Raw genomic sequence first — 18,109 nt, 5'->3', positions numbered from 1 at the left:
ATTTGGGCACCATATGGTGATTGCATTTGAGCATGATGTTTAAAACAAACAAACCAACAAAAATCTCTGTATCCATATTCTGAATAGCTCCGACGCATGCCCACCTGTTTTAACATTTTGTGCTTTGGCCCATGTGGTCCTCACTCGGTTGCCATTACAAAAATAAATGATACTCATAAATATGCATTTCACACACGCACACACAATTCCTATTTCGTCACAGTGACAGACCGTGGAGAATTGAAGAAATGCTAATGTGTCCGGCAGCTCGTTTGCTTGTTACCAGCCTGCATCACGATACTATTTTAGCTCGTATGGGACATGACCTGCTCAAAAATGCAAAGAAATACAACAAGCATGAAAACATTCTCATGGATCATAACAGAAAGAGCGAGCGAGAGAGCGAGAGAGAGAGAGAGATTCTTCCTCTTCAAGGCCAGAATATTTGTAAACGGAACAGGTAGAGCTCTTTCTCTGCACTGTATTTCTCTAATCCCAAATACACACTCAGCAGTTTCAAGCCACATATGATTTCCATGTTAATTGTGTAAACAAAGAGGTGACGACTTGGTGAAGGGTTTTTCACCTATTTATGAATGTTGTCAACTAAATCCTGCATGTGTGATTGAACTGCAATGAACTCTGTGGTTCCAGGGGAGTGAAAGGAAGCCAAATAACCATGCCTGCGGCAGCTCACAATGACTTAACTTGCAGCAAGCACCGTGTGTACACAACATTAAGAAAAATGCCTGACAAGGCTTAGAACACAGCCAAACACACGCTGCTATTTAAGAAGCTCAATGGCCTCAATAAATCGTCAAAATAATTTGTGTCCTTAAAAAGAGGCACGTGTATTGGTCAAAGATATATTTATTTCCAGATTTCTTCATACAAACATCTTTACTTTCAAAAAAAATAAACAGATGAATCAATAAAAGTGCCTGGTAACGGCTGCAAACATTGTCGAAATAGGAGCCCAAAAACAATTGTGTCATGATTGGATAGAAGCAGGTCGGACAATAAGGAAAACATTTGGGTGTCGTCGCACCTCTGTGGGCTCAAACCACAAAGTTGCACAGGAATGAACTCTTTCCGCTCGATAAAGTGAAAAAAATAAATCCGATATTTCGTGTTAATTTGTTCTACACAATTCTATAATGTTGGATTCAACTGACGGCAATCACAAAACACTTGCTCCACAGAAACTGGAGCACACAACTTAGTTACTATGCCTCCAAAACAATTGAAAGAAGAATGAAAAACTGGTGAAAATAATGTTTATTTAGTCAAGAAAACTGACTCTGTCTCATGTGCGGCCTTGCAAAATGTTCTTTATGATATATCAACGCTGTACCTCCGTAGGCATTTGCTTTTATTTTTCCTTTGTCTTTTTTGTCACTTACTCTGTATCCAAAAACATAGTAAAAAAAAAAGTTACAAAAAAATATAGACACTATATGGCAGAAGTTGACAAAATAGTATTTTTAAAAAATGATTATTATAATAATTGGCTTCAACACAACTGAATGTAAACAAGTGTCACTCCACCTGTCTGTACAGTTGCGTTTAAACCAATAGAATTCAGTCCCTCTTCGCCCTAAGGCAATTAAACAGCTTTGTTGCCTATCGGGTCCTCTTGAAATGCCTGCGCTGCGTTCAGGTGATTGGCCAGTTCTTGAATCACAGCATCCCTTCCGATTTGGTCATTTCTCCTCCGCTCCATGATCACGTCCTCCAGGCTCTGGAATTCCAGGACGTGGCTCTTCCTGTCCGGAAAGTGCATTTTTAAGCGGTACGGCTGTTTTCCGATTCTGATCTCCCCCCCGATTTTAAACTCTCGCCGTCCGAAGCGACACCAAGCCGCAAAGCACTCAGAGTTCCTCCAGTAGAGTTCTCGGTCTCTGGAGCCCACGTGGTCCACGGCGTTGCGCACGATCACTTGCGGCTGGAGCGCACGGTATCGGTAGAGGCTGTTCACAATGCGGCCTCTTTTGCCCTGACTCACGTCGGTGAGGAAGCCGTTCTTGATTTCGGCCCGATGCAAGTGAACCACCTGGAAGTCGCCCACGTACACGGCCCAGTGCGGGTATTGTCCCGTGGCCACGAACTCCAGCACGTCTCCGGGTCTGCACTTGTTGAGCAGACTCTCCGCCGAATGAGTGGGGGTTCCGGTGTTCCTCTCGAACAAGCACTCCTCTCGAAAGTAAACCGAACACTCCAGCTCGTCCTCGGGTTCGAAAGGCTTTTCTTCGTGCTTCGCGAGGTGGTTCTCCGACGGGTACGGCTCCGAACTGTCGTCCTCGTCGTCGTCATCATCGCCGCCGTCGTTGGAGAAAATGTAAGAGACACCGATGCGCGGTCCGTCGTCGACTTCTGGTTCGAAGCCGTTCGGGTCCGACGTGGGCACCTCCACGTAATTTAAATGAGTGAGTTTCTCCACCTGGTTCCCCATAAAGGTGAAAGGAGGTGGACGCAGAGTGGAGCGTACAAACGGATCCACCTGTTCTTCACGTGACCACGTCAACCCGGTCCGGAGTTGCGCCAATAATCCATGTTTGGAAATTCTGCACGGGAGCAGAGAGCTGCCTGCGTGGACAAATACACGCACAGTTAAGACCGGCTAGTCTCTTCCGATCACCCCCCGACGCACGCGCACACACATTATACTGTCTATATAAACACTGTTTCCAACGGGTGAGACCTGACCCACCTGTTGGCTCAGTCTTAAATACTTATTTGCCCCACGAGACACCTGTCATGTCACTCTTCCTCAAATTGTCACAGTTTTTTTATTTTATTTTAATCCGGTTGCATTTTCGAATTTGACCTCACCTGTACAGCAGAAAGTTGCAATTACTCTTCCTGCCTGAGTTTGTAGTAAAGTACTTTCCAGTCCTCTCCCGTGCGTCTCGGGACTCTCAATGTTCGTTTAAGACCAAACTCAGGCAGCTTTCATTCGGCGGCGACTGGGAGGTGTCACGATTTAAAGGCACAGTGCACGTTTTTTGGCCTCATTGTCATGGCACTTGGTTTGGCAACAAAAACAGATTAAGTATCACACGATGTGCTTTAGTCAGAGTAGATTTCACATGGAGAAGGTGAAATTGGGAGTACCGGTACGTTGAGAAAGGACGTGCATTATTTCAGTCCTGGGTACAAACGAGGTCCAGGAGAGTTCTTTTTTGTTGCAGTTTGCCACTTGAATTATGTTCAGAATTATCAAACAAATGTTGGACAAAGATAATCCAAGCAAAATAGATTAAGTTTGTAAATGGTGATCTTATTTATGAAGGGGGAAAAAATCTCTTTGGTTACCTGGCCATGTGTGGAAAAAGTACTTGCCCACCTCAACCTAGTAACTGGTTGGACCACCCCTGGCAACTACATCTGAAATCAATCATTTTCTCTAACGGGCGCTTCTGCTGGAGGTCACAAAATGATGGCCCGACATTGTCCCTCAGGATTTTCTGGTATCTTGGTTCCGTCAATCACATCACATCATTTAGGCCCCAAATTAACCCAGTCTCTTCCTTTTAGCTGAAGCATGAAAGCTGACCTTAACTGAGCGCGAGGGAGTCCTTCTGTTGTTGTTGTTGTTTTTTTTTAAGATGGTGTCCTGGGTTATTTGTGAACTCCTGGAGAAGGCAAACTTTTGTAGGCCAGCTGTCCACCACTGTTCCATGTTTTCTCCATTTGTGGATAATGGCTCTCGCCATGGTTCGCCGGAGTCAGATGTCAATTACTTTCATTATTAAATTTCTTGGGATTGTGGCATTTTTGTTGCAGCTTTTTGAGATCATCTGGCCAATTTCATTTTGCACGACAGGGTTGATACACATTTGAGAATAAAGTTGTATCCAATCCTATCTAATCCAAAAATAACTGATTTCTTGATTGAACAGGTCTAAGGGTAATTTGGCTTGCGTGTGTTCAGTCGAAATGAACTCAGCTTTCCAAAAATGTGATTTGCCAAATTTAACTCATGATTGAACAAAAGAATTGCTCCAATTTCTTCCCTCATCCCAAAAACATGCGTGGTAGGTTAACGGAACACTCAATATTGTCCATGCATGCAATTGTGATTGCAAATGGTTGTTTGTCTGTGTGTACCCTTTGATTGGCTGGCAACCAATTCAAATTGTACCCCACCTACTGCCCCAAGACGGCTGGGACAGGCTCCAGTACGTCCGCGACCCTCGTGAGGATGAGCGGTTCGGATGATGGATAGATATGAAGTGACCGGTGAACATGAACATCCTCTGTGTCACAAAGGAACGAACTACTGGACCATGCAAGTCCATTTTAGCAGGGAAGCATAACATAACTGAACAATTATGAATCTTATTAGATGTACAGTAGCTTTTTAAAAATATTATAAATGGTGAATTTGAATTGAATTTCTACGTTTTATCAAATGCACTTTTATAAAGCAGAACTGCAACACAATGTTTTTTGTTTTACATGGTGCATTTAAGTATTAGGAAAATAGTCAACCTTGAGTATGTACTCGGCAATTTATCTTCAATAGTCAGAACACCGTGTGCTCCTCTCTGATGATATCAGATGTTACAATCAGATTCTTTAAATTTTCAAAAAAGCCAACTAGCTGCTCAAAGGAAGCCAAACAGAGCCAACTTTGTTCAGTCTTATCTAAAACCTTGCATTTGACCTTTACACTGAGGCACAGTCATACCAACAACACAGAGAACACAACATGGCCTCCCACAAAGCATTCCCACAATCTTGCAAGCAGAGTACAAAATTTCTGCCAAAGATATAGAATTATTTGATTATCCACACTGTATTTACAGCTCTGAAACAAAGTGCAAATGTCTGTGCCGGTGCACCTCCAAATCCAGAAATGAAATGGTTGCTGCAGAACTTCATGTGACATAAGTTGTGCAGACAAGTTCCAATTCGGGCAATGTTCATTCACAGCAGAAGTGAGTCAACACCAACTAAGACCATAATTGGTGGAATAGTCAAAGTGCTGCGTAAAGCACTCCTTTTAAGGAGAACCAACTAAAGACCCTTAGAAATGCCTAATGCATGGTTATTAAAAGCTTATCTTAACCTTGTTGTATCTCAGCACAATCTTTGTTTCCATGTGGACCCTTAATCGGCTCGGAATGACGAGACTACATCAATTGCAAACGTTTCACCTTGTTAACATGTAAAACTACGACTTCTGGGCTCATGACACTGAGTGACACTTCAAATGCATATTTTAGTGGGTAAACATACAGTCTTAAGAATTACTTTAACAGGCTTCATACATTCAAATAAGATATCAGTTAAGAAATTCCTCAACAAATTGGGTCACTGCCAGAATGAAGCATCACCACTCTACTGTTATTAATGATGTTCTGTGTGTCCTATTAGCCTTATTTCTGTCTTTGGCGATCACGAATTCCATGAGAAAGCACTGAGCGGTCTTAAAATGTACCACTGGAGGCCAGACGCAGTTTACTAATCTAAATGTGTCATTCTCCATTTAGGAGTCACGGATCTGTCGTAACGCAGATGTCTCCCTCTAGTGGCTAGTTTGGCCAACACTGAGACGACCCCCGCCCCCAATTATGAATGCACAATATATTCTTATATACTACTACTAATAATAATAATACATTTTATTTATAAGCGCCTTTCAATACACCCAAGGACACTTTAATATCCTTTTAGTCCAATTTAATAAGACTTAAAGGTATTGCAGAAATACAAAGCCTATCACAAGTAAGCATTGCTCAACATCATGGGTTCATTTTTAGTGAAAGCTATGAAAATTCTTCGAACAATTTGGAAAATAAACAATGAATAAAACATCAGCTTTGTCATGAACGTTCACAATAAAAGCATGCAGTCTATGTGCTTTTGCTCTTTCTCTTCAGAATGCGGTCGGGAACCAGGTCTGACTCTTTCACATCTTTGTTTCCACAACCCACCACAGGGCAGCTGGAGGGCACAAACAAAGGTTCTTTAGCAGTACACAAGCAAATACGGGGTCTCTCTCACTTCAGTGAGAGTGTAGAAATGACTATGAACTAAAAGCTACATGGAGTGAGCATGACACTACCACAAAATCTTCCATTTCAAAATGACAGCAATGAAATCTCAAAAGTTAAAGAGATCATCTTACCGACACTTCTTGTTCTGTTTCCGTCTCGTTTCAATGAGGATTCTGATGGGTTTTTCGTCATAGTGATGGTTACACTTCTTATTCTTTACTGGGTTGACCATGTCCTCCTGGATTAGATGCAAAAATACAGTATCGCGTTTAACACAGAATGATGCCATTACACCTTCACTAGACACTTCATTAGGCACACCTGGACAATATCACAATGACACTTCATTCACTGGTGCTTCAAAGTATTTGGCTTTCCCTTATTTACCAACATGAAGGAGAAATATGAAATGATCGACCCCTAAAACATGATGTGAGAAACATCTAACAAAGCATTAGCAGAGTGCTTGATTCTGTTTTAATACCAGCATAGAAGCCACATGTACAATATGTCACAAAGTCGTCAACTCTCGACACGCTGAACAAGTACACTTTGAACACAAATCCAACTACGTAAGTGAAACCCGACTCCGATTAATTTGTGAAAGTGTGGTGTTCAAATCATAGGTTATGTTTTAGTTTTGTTTTTCACAATATTCCATCTTCTGAGGTTAGTAACTGCGCTGGCTAGACGCCTAATACTGGCAGAGGGGTCAGAAGATCATGAAAACAATGAATAAGTCACCAGCCATGTTTTTTAAAAAAAAAAAAACGGCTGATAGCTTTAAATGGATGTGCGCCAAGTTATTTTTATGACTGCGGTAGGTTAGGGGGAACTTTTCATGAGGTACTGATATTATTCGTAGAAAATTTTATTTGTTAGTATATGGGTATTGTCTAGTCAGGGTGAGAAACAAGGAGGGCACCTGGGTGAGAGGGCAGGTGAAGTTGACTTGGGTCTGCGTCACAGCAAGGTCTTCGTCAAGCTCCTCGATGTTCCTTGATTCTTGACTGGCTGAAAACAGGACACCCAAAACGCACACCACTTATATAACTATATACTTTTGACACGATAACAGGAGAAAGGCAGCCTGATCAGCAAAAGAAAACTACATGTCCGCTTCGGCAGAGGTGGGCAATTTATTTAGCAAAGGGGCCACATCAGAAACCAGAACGCTTTCGAGAGCCAAGCCAACATGCTAACTTCAACTTTGTCTATTTTAATGCATTTAGAAAAGTGTATTGTCTTGCTTCGATTAATTGCAATGTGTGTAGACATGGTCTGCATTGTGATGGAGAAATGTGTAATACAATTATACAAAGTCTAATTACAACTTTAGGCTTTTTAGAATTTTGTGCACCAACCACCAATTCATGAGTCTTTCCTAGCCAGGACTTACAAATATATAGCGAAGTGGGAAGTATAATATTATTGACAGCATGTATTATGATAGTGATGACTGAAAATACACTCAACACATACAGTACTGTATATGAAACAAGAGATTTTCTCACAGTATTATCCGGCCAAATCTTGGCCCTCTTCCCTCCACCGTGCAGGAAATAAGTATGTTGCTAACATTGGGACCACTCTTGTCATTTTTGCTAGTCTCTTTTATTGGGAAAAATATTTGCTGGTAGGAACAGAAATTTCATCAAATAGACCGAAAACGGTGCCAAGTTTGCAACACGGCAAACACAAATCATAGCTCTTGCTTGCTACCTCGCTTGCCCTCGCGTCCACACTTGACATGAAATAAAAGCACAAATCTCAAAGTAAACAGACCGCATACAGTATTTTATGTTTTACTTGAACTTCACGGTCAATGTTACGGCTGGTCATAGACTGTGGGCAGGCTGAATGTGGCCCCCAGGCCGTGCATGCCAAGGTCTGTGCTAAGTCAACTACCGGTATGTCTCAAACTGTATCTCAATAAATGCCAAAGCATTTTTGTACTGCAGGTGGCCAGTCATAATTTGTATTTTGTGTCTCATTAAATCACATTGAATACCAAATCTAGGAATCGCAGTTAAGTCACAATTACATTTTTCCAGTAATTAAACGGCAGAGACTGTCCCCACAAGCAAAGCTTGTAGGATGGTGCTTGGGTGATTGATTACACTTTTAGTCTGGCCGGAACTGCATTAAAGCGGAGTGTTTGCAAGTTTGAACAGCCAAAGAGCAGCCAATTTAAGTGTCAGGAAAGAATATTTTCCACATAATGAGAACTACTACACACACAGCTAAACAAGACTGGAAAATGGAACTGAATTACTTTTACTTTGCGACCAATGTCAGGTGCATGAAAAAAAACCTCAAATTAATATAAAATCTATTGCATTATCAAATATCTCCATGGTTCCGATGTACGAGGATGGAGTGGGGGGATAAAGGGAATTGATGCAACCAACATGACTGCAAATGACTCCGCAAGAGTTTCAAGTAATGATCAAGAGCATGAACAATGTTTAGCGATGCTTGCTCTGTGTATAGACGCTAACCTTAAATAAATACGCTTTAATCGGGGTGTAATAAGAACAACGGCAAGCAACATCAAAGGTAAAGATTAGGAGGCAAATATTTGTACCCAAATAAAAGAAGGGTGTTCAGTTTTTTTTATTAGCCTCAAGCACTAGGCAACCACCATTTTAATCTTTTACCAGGCATTTCTGTACCTTGTTTGTGAGAGCGGTTGATGCTTTCAATAAACGCAACTATTTTCTGGTGAGTCTGCAGATCTGCGTCAGATAGTTGGGCAATTTTTTCTGTGAAGTTCTCCTTCACTCTGGAGGAGATCGTAAACAAGGCCTCTTGTTGCTGTGCCGTCACCTACAGAAATAATGCGTTTTAGTGAAAACACAGAGTCTGTGTGACAGTTTTACTCTGGCAAAGTTTCATTATCCAAACCTTGGCGAGCATCTGCTTAATTTAACTGTCTAGAATGAGCATTAATACCTCTGCTGTAGCTTGTTGCACAGTATCAACAAAGCACTCAATTTCTCTGTCCAGCTTGGCACATTCCAACATCAAGGCCTCCATCTTGCTGATTCCAGAGTTCTCTTCTCCACCTGCACACACAACACCAAGATATTCTTCAGATCTTTTCAAGCATGATTATACAACTAGTTTTAGTGCAAAATTGAGTTATGGTTGCCTTTGGGGTGCCGGTTACCACATAAATGTTTATTTGTTAGTGGTGTAAGTTTAGTGGTTAAATATGTATGGTCGTCTTGGTTTGCACTTCATGGTTTGGTACATTTGTCGATGCAGCAAGGGAAATAAAATGCTAAACTGATTATAGTTAGTGAAAACTGGAACGCATTTAATGAAATGACCAGCTGCAATATTTTTAACTCATTCAATGCTCCCCTTTCCAGTTACAACGTATATTTTGCAGCAATATTAAGAATGTGTAACAACTGCAAGGTGTCAATGCCATTTGAAGTGTGACCTTCTGGCAAAACAATATACCAAGCCACAATGCAGATTGCATGCCAAGGCAGGAGCTCTTCTTGTTCCTTACCCACAGGTGTCAAATCCAGGTCCAGAAGGTACAAACCGTGCCCCAGTCTGGCTTCAGCCACAGACGATTCATATGACCTGTGTGGCCACCCTAACCCTAAATGCATCTTTTATGAGAGAGAGAGAGAGAGAGAGAGAGAGAGAGAGAGAGAGAGAGAGAGAGAGAGAGAGAGAGAGAGAGAGAGAGAGAGAGAGAGAGAGAGAGAGAGAGAGAGAGAGAGAGAGAGAGAGAGAGAGAGAGAGAGAGAGAGAGAGAGAGAGAGAGAGAGAGAGAGAGAGAGAGAGAGAGAGAGAGAGAGAGAGAGAGAGAGAGAGAGAGAGAGAGAGAGAGAGAGAGAGAGAGAGAGAGAGAGAGAGAGAGGAGAGAGAGAGAGAGAGAGAGAGAGAGAGAGAGAGAGAGAGAGAGAGAGGAGAGAGAGAGAGAGAGAGAGAGAGAGAGAGAGAGAGAGAGGAGAGAGAGAGAGAGAGAGAGAGAGAGAGAGAGAGAGAGAGAGAGAGAGAGAGAGAGAGAGAGAGAGAGAGAGAGAGAGAGAGAGAGAGAGAGAGGAGAGAGAGAGAGAGAGAGAGAGAGAGAGAGAGAGAGAGAGAGAGAGAGAGAGAGAGACAGAGAGAGAGAGAGAGAGAGACAGAGAGACAGAGACCAGGCACTGTCACAATAGTTCTGGGTTCGAATCTCACCTCTGGCCTTCCTGGGTGATGTTACGGTGCTGAGGTAGGATTTCTCAGGGTACTCTGGCTTCCTCCCACATTCCAAAACACATGTAAATTTATTTAGAGAATCTAGATTGACTATGGGTTTGAATGTGTCTGTCTAGATCTGCCCTATGATTGCTCAGAAACCTGTCTAGGGCATACTTCCACCACATGCCAAAGTCAGCAGGAATAGGTGCCAACTGAGACCACCTGTAATCCTGATGAGGATAAACGATATAAAAAATGAACAGATGATGGCCATCTAGTTTTGAATGGAAGTCAAGGAACAATTGGGGCAGGCTTTTGTGGGCCACATAGAATGAGCGGTCCTCAGCTTTGACATCAATGCTTTATCATCCTATAATCAACGAAAGTACAACTACAAGGGTCACCAAAGTGGTGCCCGTGGGCACCAAGTAGCCCCCAAGAACCTAATGAGTAGCCCACGGACCCATTGTTAAAAAATTATCAATTAATTTCACCAGTAATGGGATAGATACTGTGATTTGCGAGTACTGCAGTAGAAATAATATGTGAAAACGTAAACACTAGAAATAGTGTATTATATTGTTATTGATCTGCTTCATACCTTGTTAAATCATGAACATGATCGGTGTTCTCACAGATGAATAACATCGATAATTAATAAGAACACAGTTAAAGGTCATTTGAGCTAAATTCTTAGTTAAGAAGTGCATCAAACTGGTTACCGTTGTGATTAAACAGTATGTAAGTAGCAGCGTTCACGTTCAAAAAGGTTGGTGACCTGCTGGTCGAGTTGAAATTCTATGAAGACTTTGTAGACAAGCCAAGGAAATACGAGCTGAGGTGGGGTACATATCATAAAACACCCCAAATGCTATTAAACATTGTAGTCCAACAGATCTCGTTTTCCTATGCATTGCTGCTCGAAACAAGTGAATTAAACGATTAATGACATTTAAAACGTACAATAAATGAGTGTTAAAAATGGAGGCGACGGGACACAGATGAAGTAACTGTATGTTTGTTACCCTGGTCGTCTATCAGGTTCAAGGCCACGGATGTGACGATGTCCATTCCCGTGGCGAGGTCTGCCTGACACGCCTTCAAGCTGGATACCGTGCTGTGCACGGCGCTCAGACTTTGATACATGTAGACGACGCTCCGAGATACACTTCAAACACTCAAGTGAATGAACGCTGGGCAGCACGTTAGCGCAGCTCGCTGACGCTACATCAACACAACAAAGATGCAATGTGAACGAGTGACATCTGTTTTAGCAGTATGAACGTTTCCTTATCACAAACCCCGCGGAAAAGCGAAACGTCCTGACAGAATTGTCTACTTCCGGGTCGCGTTTGGTGTTTTCAAAGTAAATACTGTAATGCCCTTCAATACGGAAAGAAGGATGCACGCAGTCGCTGATGTAATCTGTCATTTTTTTAATAACAGAAAGAGCAATAATACACTTGAAACAGTTGCTGTTAGCCACAACTCACGCTCATGCGCTCTAGTGGATGTGGATCGCGAACGAACCGGCTCTTTGAAGTGAACGACCGGAGCCGGCTCCTAATAGGGAGCCGCTCTTTAATGGGAGCAGACTTTTATTTCTCCAGTATCTGGAATGACTAAACTGTAGTGATGTGTCGTTTGCGAACGAGCCGGCTCCCAGGGCCGGCTCTTTGAAGTGAACGATGGGTGCCGGCTCCCACCTCATTGGGAGCCGGCTCCTCATTGGTAGCCGGAAGGGGAGGGTTACACGCACACACACACACACACACACGCGCTGCAGTTTAGAGAAGGGGGAGGGATTAGAGAAGAGACACACACAGCAGCACGCGAACAAGACAGACGAGGAGACGAGAGAGCTAGTTAGTGAAAAAAAACAACACGGTGGAAAGGTGAGAAAATGGTTAGGAAACGCAGTGAAATATGGACTCATTTCAATTTAATTGATAGTTCAAAGGCAGCGTGTAGACTGTGCAAGGTTAAAATATCCTATAGATCAGGCTCCACAAATAACCTGCACAGGCACATCAGAAATATCCACCCATCAGTACAAAATTTAAGAGAAAAGACAAGCAAGGGAACCAGTTATTAATGAAGGTGCTACTGTGTCTGCAACTGCCTAGATGTACAACCCAGAACTCTATGAGCCACTTTATGCAAAAAGCTATAAAACCAGCAAAACAGAACACAATTGATGATGAACTGGGTAAAATGATTGCAAGGGATTTTCATCCATTTTGTGTTGGCTGTGTGTTGTCGCAATATCTGTCCCCTCGGAGAGAATCTTCTCCAAAACAGGGCAAATATTAACAGAGAGGAGAAAGAGTATCAACTCTTCAAAGCTGAGGCACTTGGTTTTTCTTCATGCCAATCTTCGCTAAAGACAAGCTAAAACCTTTACCTGGATGCTGCTTTTTTCTTTTTGTTTTACAAATTTTAATTTATAATTTGTTGTGTGGTATTCAAAGCTTACTTATGTTGTTTTACTGTAAATAGTTAAAAGCTTATAAATATACACATTCAGAGATTGAAACTTTTTGACGACCTTGTTTTGAGATGGGTCTTTGTACTTTGTTTTTATTTTTGTAGCACTCCATGTTGAGTATGTTCAGAAGAATATAAATAAAGCCATATAAATAATAAATATTTGATATAATGTCTATTTTTTGCATTAGTACTTCATTTTACAAATAATATAACATTATTTTTGGTATTAAATTAATTTAAGCAACAAAAAAACCGAGGAGCCATTTGGGAGCCGAAAGAGGCCATTTGGGGCTCTTTCGGCTCCCAAATGGCTCCTCTCTTTTTAGGGAGCTGACCCAAAAGAGCAGGCTCTCTAAAAGGAGCCGGAATTCCCATCACTATGAGACAAGCAGTGGGCACAGTTCAGCGACTACCCTCCTTCAGGTGTATGTCACCCTTACTGGTCTGATTCTCACACGCTGCATATGTTCCCGCGTGTTTTGATCTAGTGTGGCTCTTAAAGCGACAGTGCTACATTTCAAAGTGACATTCAGAAGGACGACTGGACGTGAAACCAAGACAAAGTTCTCAGGGGGCCCAGAACTAATAACATATCTTTCTGATTATACTGGTTATTTTGGTCTCTATTTCTCTACTAATGTGGGCACTGATGTCAGGCTTCACTGAGACTGTTATTTCTGGCTGTAGTTTGTTTGATGATGCTTTGCACAAGACAGAATTGGTTGTTCCGCTTTGACGACGGAGTTTGACACTGAAGTTTTGTGATCACAATATTAATTGTGATCAAGAGAGGGATTGTTAAGGAATTATTCCGCTAGAAGTAGTAGTAGAACATTGTTGAATTTCATCTTGGTATGAGAACTATTGACACTAGTCTCTCTCTTGAGAATCTGCTGAAGTAGTTAAAACAAAGAATGTACTGTGAAGTTTAGAGCCCATTTCCCTTTGGTTAATTAACAGCCCCCCAAGGGTTTTTATTGCCTCCACTTCCTCATAAAAGTCCCTGAAGGCTCTCAAGTGCCCTCAAAGAGGAACCCTAATCTCAAGATCTGTGACCAGCAGCAGTGGTCTATACTTTGTCATCATATCAAGATCGAACTTTGCTTGATCTTCCTTATTTCTGCTTTTTACTTGGTTATGGTGTTGTTCCTTCCTGTTTGTTCAGACACTGAAAGAAACAATGTACAAATGCGGTTGAAGGTATTTCCTGCTCAATGTTATTACAATCAACTTTAGTGCCCTCGGCCCCCACCACTTCTGGGGCCCCCCTCCGCGGGACATGTTTTAGAGGAGCTGTTATCTCCGGTATCTTTGTTCCTGCCATCGCACCAAATGGGGGGTAGTGGTGGTCTGGTCTCACCTCACCGCTCCTGGCTTCCTCCGGCCACACCGGGTCAGATGACATGTTACTTTCTTTGTTTCGGGATTTGCATGGGAGGCGTACCTCCCCGCCTCTCATTATCATATTGTCTCTATATAATCTCATGAATGTGTTTCTTCGGGGCTTCCTGATGAAATCTGAGACTCACAGGAGCCCGAATCGATTCGTGTTGCGTTGCGATAAACTGAAGAAAAGACTACGTGGTGTTGGGTCTTCTTCCACCTTATAGAGAGATAAAAGAATCTGTAACCAAGGAAGGGCCAAGAGCAATTTGACAGCTCCCATTCCTCAACACCTTCACTACAAGCATCTAAGTAAGGTTCACCTGGTTACACACACACAAGCACACAAACAAACACACGCTCACACACACGCACGCACGCACGCACACACACTGCAGTGAAGAGAATGGGGAGGAGTAAGAGACACACAACGGCACACTGAGGGCAGTACACGAACAGGAGAGAGAGGGAGACGAGAGAGAGCTCGATAGCGCTACAGAGAAAAAAAACACGGTGGAAAGTGGAAAGGTGAGAAAATGGATAGGAAACGGAAGAATATAAATAAAGCCATATAAATAATAAATAGTTGATATACTGTATATTTTTACATTAGTAATTCATTTTACACATTACATTATTTTTGGGAGTAAATTAATTTAAGCAACAAAAAAACTGTGGAGGGCGGCCCGGTAGTCCAGTGGTTAACACGTCGGCTTCACAGTGCAGAGGTACCAGGTTCAATTCCAGCTCCGGCCTCCCTGTGTGGAGTTTGCATGTTCTCCCCGGGCCTGCGTGGGTTTTCTCCGGGTGCTCCGGTTTCCTCCCACATTCCAAAAACATGCGTGGCATGCTGATTGAACACTCTAAATTGTCCCTAGGTGTGAGTGTGAGTGTGAGTGTGAGTGTGAGTGTGAATGGTTGTTCGTTTCTGTGTGCCCTGCGATTGGCTGGCAACCGATTCAGGGTGTCTCCCGCCTACTGCCCGAAGACAGCTGGGATACGCTCCAGCACCCCCCTGCGACCCTAGTGAGGATCAAGCGGCTCGGAAGATGAATGAATGAAAAAAACTGAGGAGCCGTTTGGGAGCCAAAAGAGCCGGTGCTTTTTAGTGAGCTGAGCTAAAAGAACCGGCTCTCAAAAAAGAGCCAGAATTCACATCACTACAGCTTCCGCTCGCATAATCGAAGTCAAGTGAGCCGCCACTGCGATTGTCAATGCTGTCCATTACAGTCACCGGCAAGCGGCGATGGCCACGTTCAAAATAAAAGCTCATCCACTAATGTATAGACGTCAGTTAGTTGTTTGGGTTAAAAGAAATTAATAAAAATATCAAAAAAGTAATTTCTTGGTTGTCGGGTAAATACGTTACGTTCCCCCAGGAAGAACAAGAACTCTCAGAACAGCACCAAGAAGCGTTCTCAAGTGGAAATAGAAAATAAAGTCAATGGTAATTCTATATTAATTTCACCTGATAATTAAACAAAATTAAAAAATCTATCTGGGTGATCCCACAACCACACCAGGTTGTCGACACACTAGGGCACCCCAGGTATCCAACCTCAGGACTGGCATTCAGATCTAATGTTCCATTTCAATTTGAAATAGGACATTTTGATTTGCTCTCTTTATTTCAAAAGATTATTAAAAATGAAGTTCAGGTATCCCTCAATCAAACCAGGCCTGTAGGACACTACAGAACCCCAGGTTTCCAACCAGACCACCCTCATTCGGATCTGATGTCGGCCTCTGAAAAGTGACAAGATGGCCTCCGTTCTGACGTGATCTTTTCCCCCATTTTTAGAACATCCTAAAAGAAAAAATCTGAGTTATCCCTCAGCTGGACCAGGTCTGGGGGACACTAAAGCACCCCCGCTCTCCACCAAGACCACCCTCATACAGTTCTGATGTTGCAACTCGAAATAAAAGGCCTCTGAAAACTGACATGTTGACCTGATTTCTGACATGTTGGCCTGAACGCCTAACATGTTGACCTTTTCGACCTTTTTGAAAAATTCATTTAAAAAAGAATCCTAGGTATACTGTTCCTTAGCGGCACTACGTCTGGGGATAACTATAGCACTCCCGGCTATCCAACCGGACCACTCTCATCCAGATCCGATGTTGTATTTTCGAATAAAAGGCCTCTGAAAAGTGTCAAGATGACCTGAGTTCTGACAAGTTGACAAATTCATCATGTTGATCTTTTCACCCATTTTTAGAAAATCTTGAAAAATATATTATGAGTTATCCCTCAACCAGACCAGGTCTGGGGCAAACTACAGCACCCCACGTATCCAACCTGACAAGCCTTACAGGACACAGTATAGATCTGATGTCGCATTTTGGAACAAAAGGCCTCTTTACAAAAAAAATCTGAGTTATCCCTCAACCAGCGCAGTTCAGACTGCATCGGCTGCGTTGACACTGTCCAGGCTTTTAATTGACATATCAGCTGCGTTGACAGTCCAGGCTGCTAATTGACACATCGGCTGCGTTGACACAGTCCAGGCTGCTAATTGACACGTGAACTGCACTGGTGCAGTTTAGACTGCATCGACTGCTTGGCACAGTCCAGGCTGCGCCACTTAGTCCAGGGGGCGTCGACTCAGTGCAGAGGGCGTTGACGCAGCAAAAGCACAGTGTTTATAAGGAAGTGCGTCTGGCGACACAATGCCACCTGCCGAAACAAGCCAGACCTCACTCACGCTCGCTTGTCGAAGTTCGTGTCACTGCAGACTTCGTGTTCGTGCCTTGCCTTCTTTGCCAATTATGGAGCAGAGACACAAATCATCCACCGTGTGGGACCATTTTGATGTCCTGGAGAATAAGGTATTATTTATTTATTTATTCAAATTGCCTTCTGTCGCAGAGAGAGAGCCTCTCAGATTATTGACATGTGTTGTACCATTCTAATTCAAATACATTTCAAGGTAACTCTTAGTTGCTTATTCACATTTCATTACAGGTGAAATGTCGAATTTGCCGTGTCGAATTGTCATACACCAACAGAAGCACCTCCACCATGCTGAGGCATTATTGGGCCAAGCATGAGAATGAAGTTCGCGATACACCCAGTATTACGCCAGGTATACAAACGTTCACTCATCTTTTCACGGTTGCTATGTTGATGATTAATTGGCAATCAGTATTATTGGTTGACTCTCCACTCCATGTTTGACAATCAAGCTTCCAGGAAGCAGCTGCTCGATCAGGCACTGCTGAACTTCATTATCAAGGACTGCCAGCCCCTCAGCATTGTGGAGAGTGAAGGGTTCAAGGAGCTGATTCAGGTCCTTGAACCCTCATATGTTTTGCCGACGAGAGAGGTCTGTGTGAAAGTTCCATAAAGTAGTAGATGAATGCCATATAATGTTTGCGTTTGGTTTAATTTTCAGACCATCAAGAAAATGGTGGCCGACAAATATATGGAGGAACGGGAAAAAGTGAAAATGGAAGTACAGCAAGCTGTGTCAGTGAGTATAACGACTGACATGTGGACCTCTGTGAACATGGAGGCCTACTTGGCACTCACCTGTCACTACATTAATGCAAATATGCAATTGTGTTCATCAGTGTTGGGAGTACAATATTTTCCACAAAATCACACTGCTGACAATTTGGCCCAGGTCAAAAGGGGCATGATGGAGGACTGGGCCATAACCAACAAAGTAAAGTTTCTTGTGACTGACGCAGCACCGAACATGATCACATCCACTAGATACCTCCAATTACACCACTCAATTTGCATTGCACATAGTCTTAATTCATTAGTTAGAAAATCGTGCGATCAGGTCCCTGCACTTACAGACATTAGGAAAAAAGCTCGGCACATTGTTAAATATTTCCGTTCAAGCACTACAGCCAAGGAGAAGCTTGCTCAGGTGCAGCAACAGATGGGACGTCCAACCCTGAAACTTATCAATGAGGTGCCAACACGCTGGAACAGTACCTATCAAATGCTGTCAAGGCTGCATGGTGAGAGGGAACCAGTGGGGGTATCTCTGGCCTCCCTAAAGACAGATTTGGCT

General features: G+C 42.8%; 2 protein-coding genes across 2 annotated transcripts; both read right to left on the bottom strand.

Annotated features, from left to right (window-relative positions):
• Positions 1-852: 852 nt before the first annotated feature.
• Positions 853-2,973, bottom strand: lratd2b (LRAT domain containing 2b). Its single transcript, XM_052064848.1, has 2 exons — positions 2,833-2,973; positions 853-2,586 (listed from the first exon to the last, which is right to left on the bottom strand). The coding sequence occupies exon 2, from the start codon at positions 2,450-2,452 to the stop codon at positions 1,607-1,609; it is 846 nt and encodes a 281-aa protein (XP_051920808.1). The 5' UTR covers positions 2,453-2,586; positions 2,833-2,973; the 3' UTR covers positions 853-1,606.
• A 1,498-nt stretch (positions 2,974-4,471) lies between these two features.
• On the bottom strand, positions 4,472-11,700 carry nsmce2 (NSE2 (MMS21) homolog, SMC5-SMC6 complex SUMO ligase). Its single transcript, XM_052064863.1, has 7 exons — positions 11,234-11,700; positions 8,961-9,073; positions 8,681-8,834; positions 6,931-7,019; positions 6,137-6,243; positions 5,665-5,952; positions 4,472-5,605 (listed from the first exon to the last, which is right to left on the bottom strand). The coding sequence occupies exons 1-6, from the start codon at positions 11,352-11,354 to the stop codon at positions 5,862-5,864; spliced, it is 675 nt and encodes a 224-aa protein (XP_051920823.1). The 5' UTR covers positions 11,355-11,700; the 3' UTR covers positions 4,472-5,605; positions 5,665-5,861.
• Between the last annotated feature and the right edge of the window lie 6,409 nt (positions 11,701-18,109).

The sequence above is a fragment of the Hippocampus zosterae genome, chromosome 5 (genome assembly GCF_025434085.1).
Source record: "Hippocampus zosterae strain Florida chromosome 5, ASM2543408v3, whole genome shotgun sequence".
Classification (NCBI taxonomy): domain Eukaryota; kingdom Metazoa; phylum Chordata; class Actinopteri; order Syngnathiformes; family Syngnathidae; genus Hippocampus; species Hippocampus zosterae.
Note: the sequence above shows the minus strand (reverse complement) of the source record. Positions and strands in the feature narration are given on the sequence as shown.

Coding starts and splice junctions, on each gene's coding strand:
- lratd2b (XM_052064848.1), bottom strand. CDS start 2,452: ATGGGGAACCAGGTGGAGAAACTCACTCATTTAAATTACGTGGAGGTG.
- nsmce2 (XM_052064863.1), bottom strand. CDS start 11,354: ATGTATCAAAGTCTGAGCGCCGTGCACAGCACGGTATCCAGCTTGAAG. Junction 7,020..8,680: donor CAACCGCTCTCACAAACAAG/GTACAGAAATGC, acceptor TCCTGTTTTCAG/CCAGTCAAGAATCAAGGAAC. Junction 6,244..6,930: donor TCACCTGCCCTCTCACCCAG/GTGCCCTCCTTG, acceptor CATCTAATCCAG/GAGGACATGGTCAACCCAGT.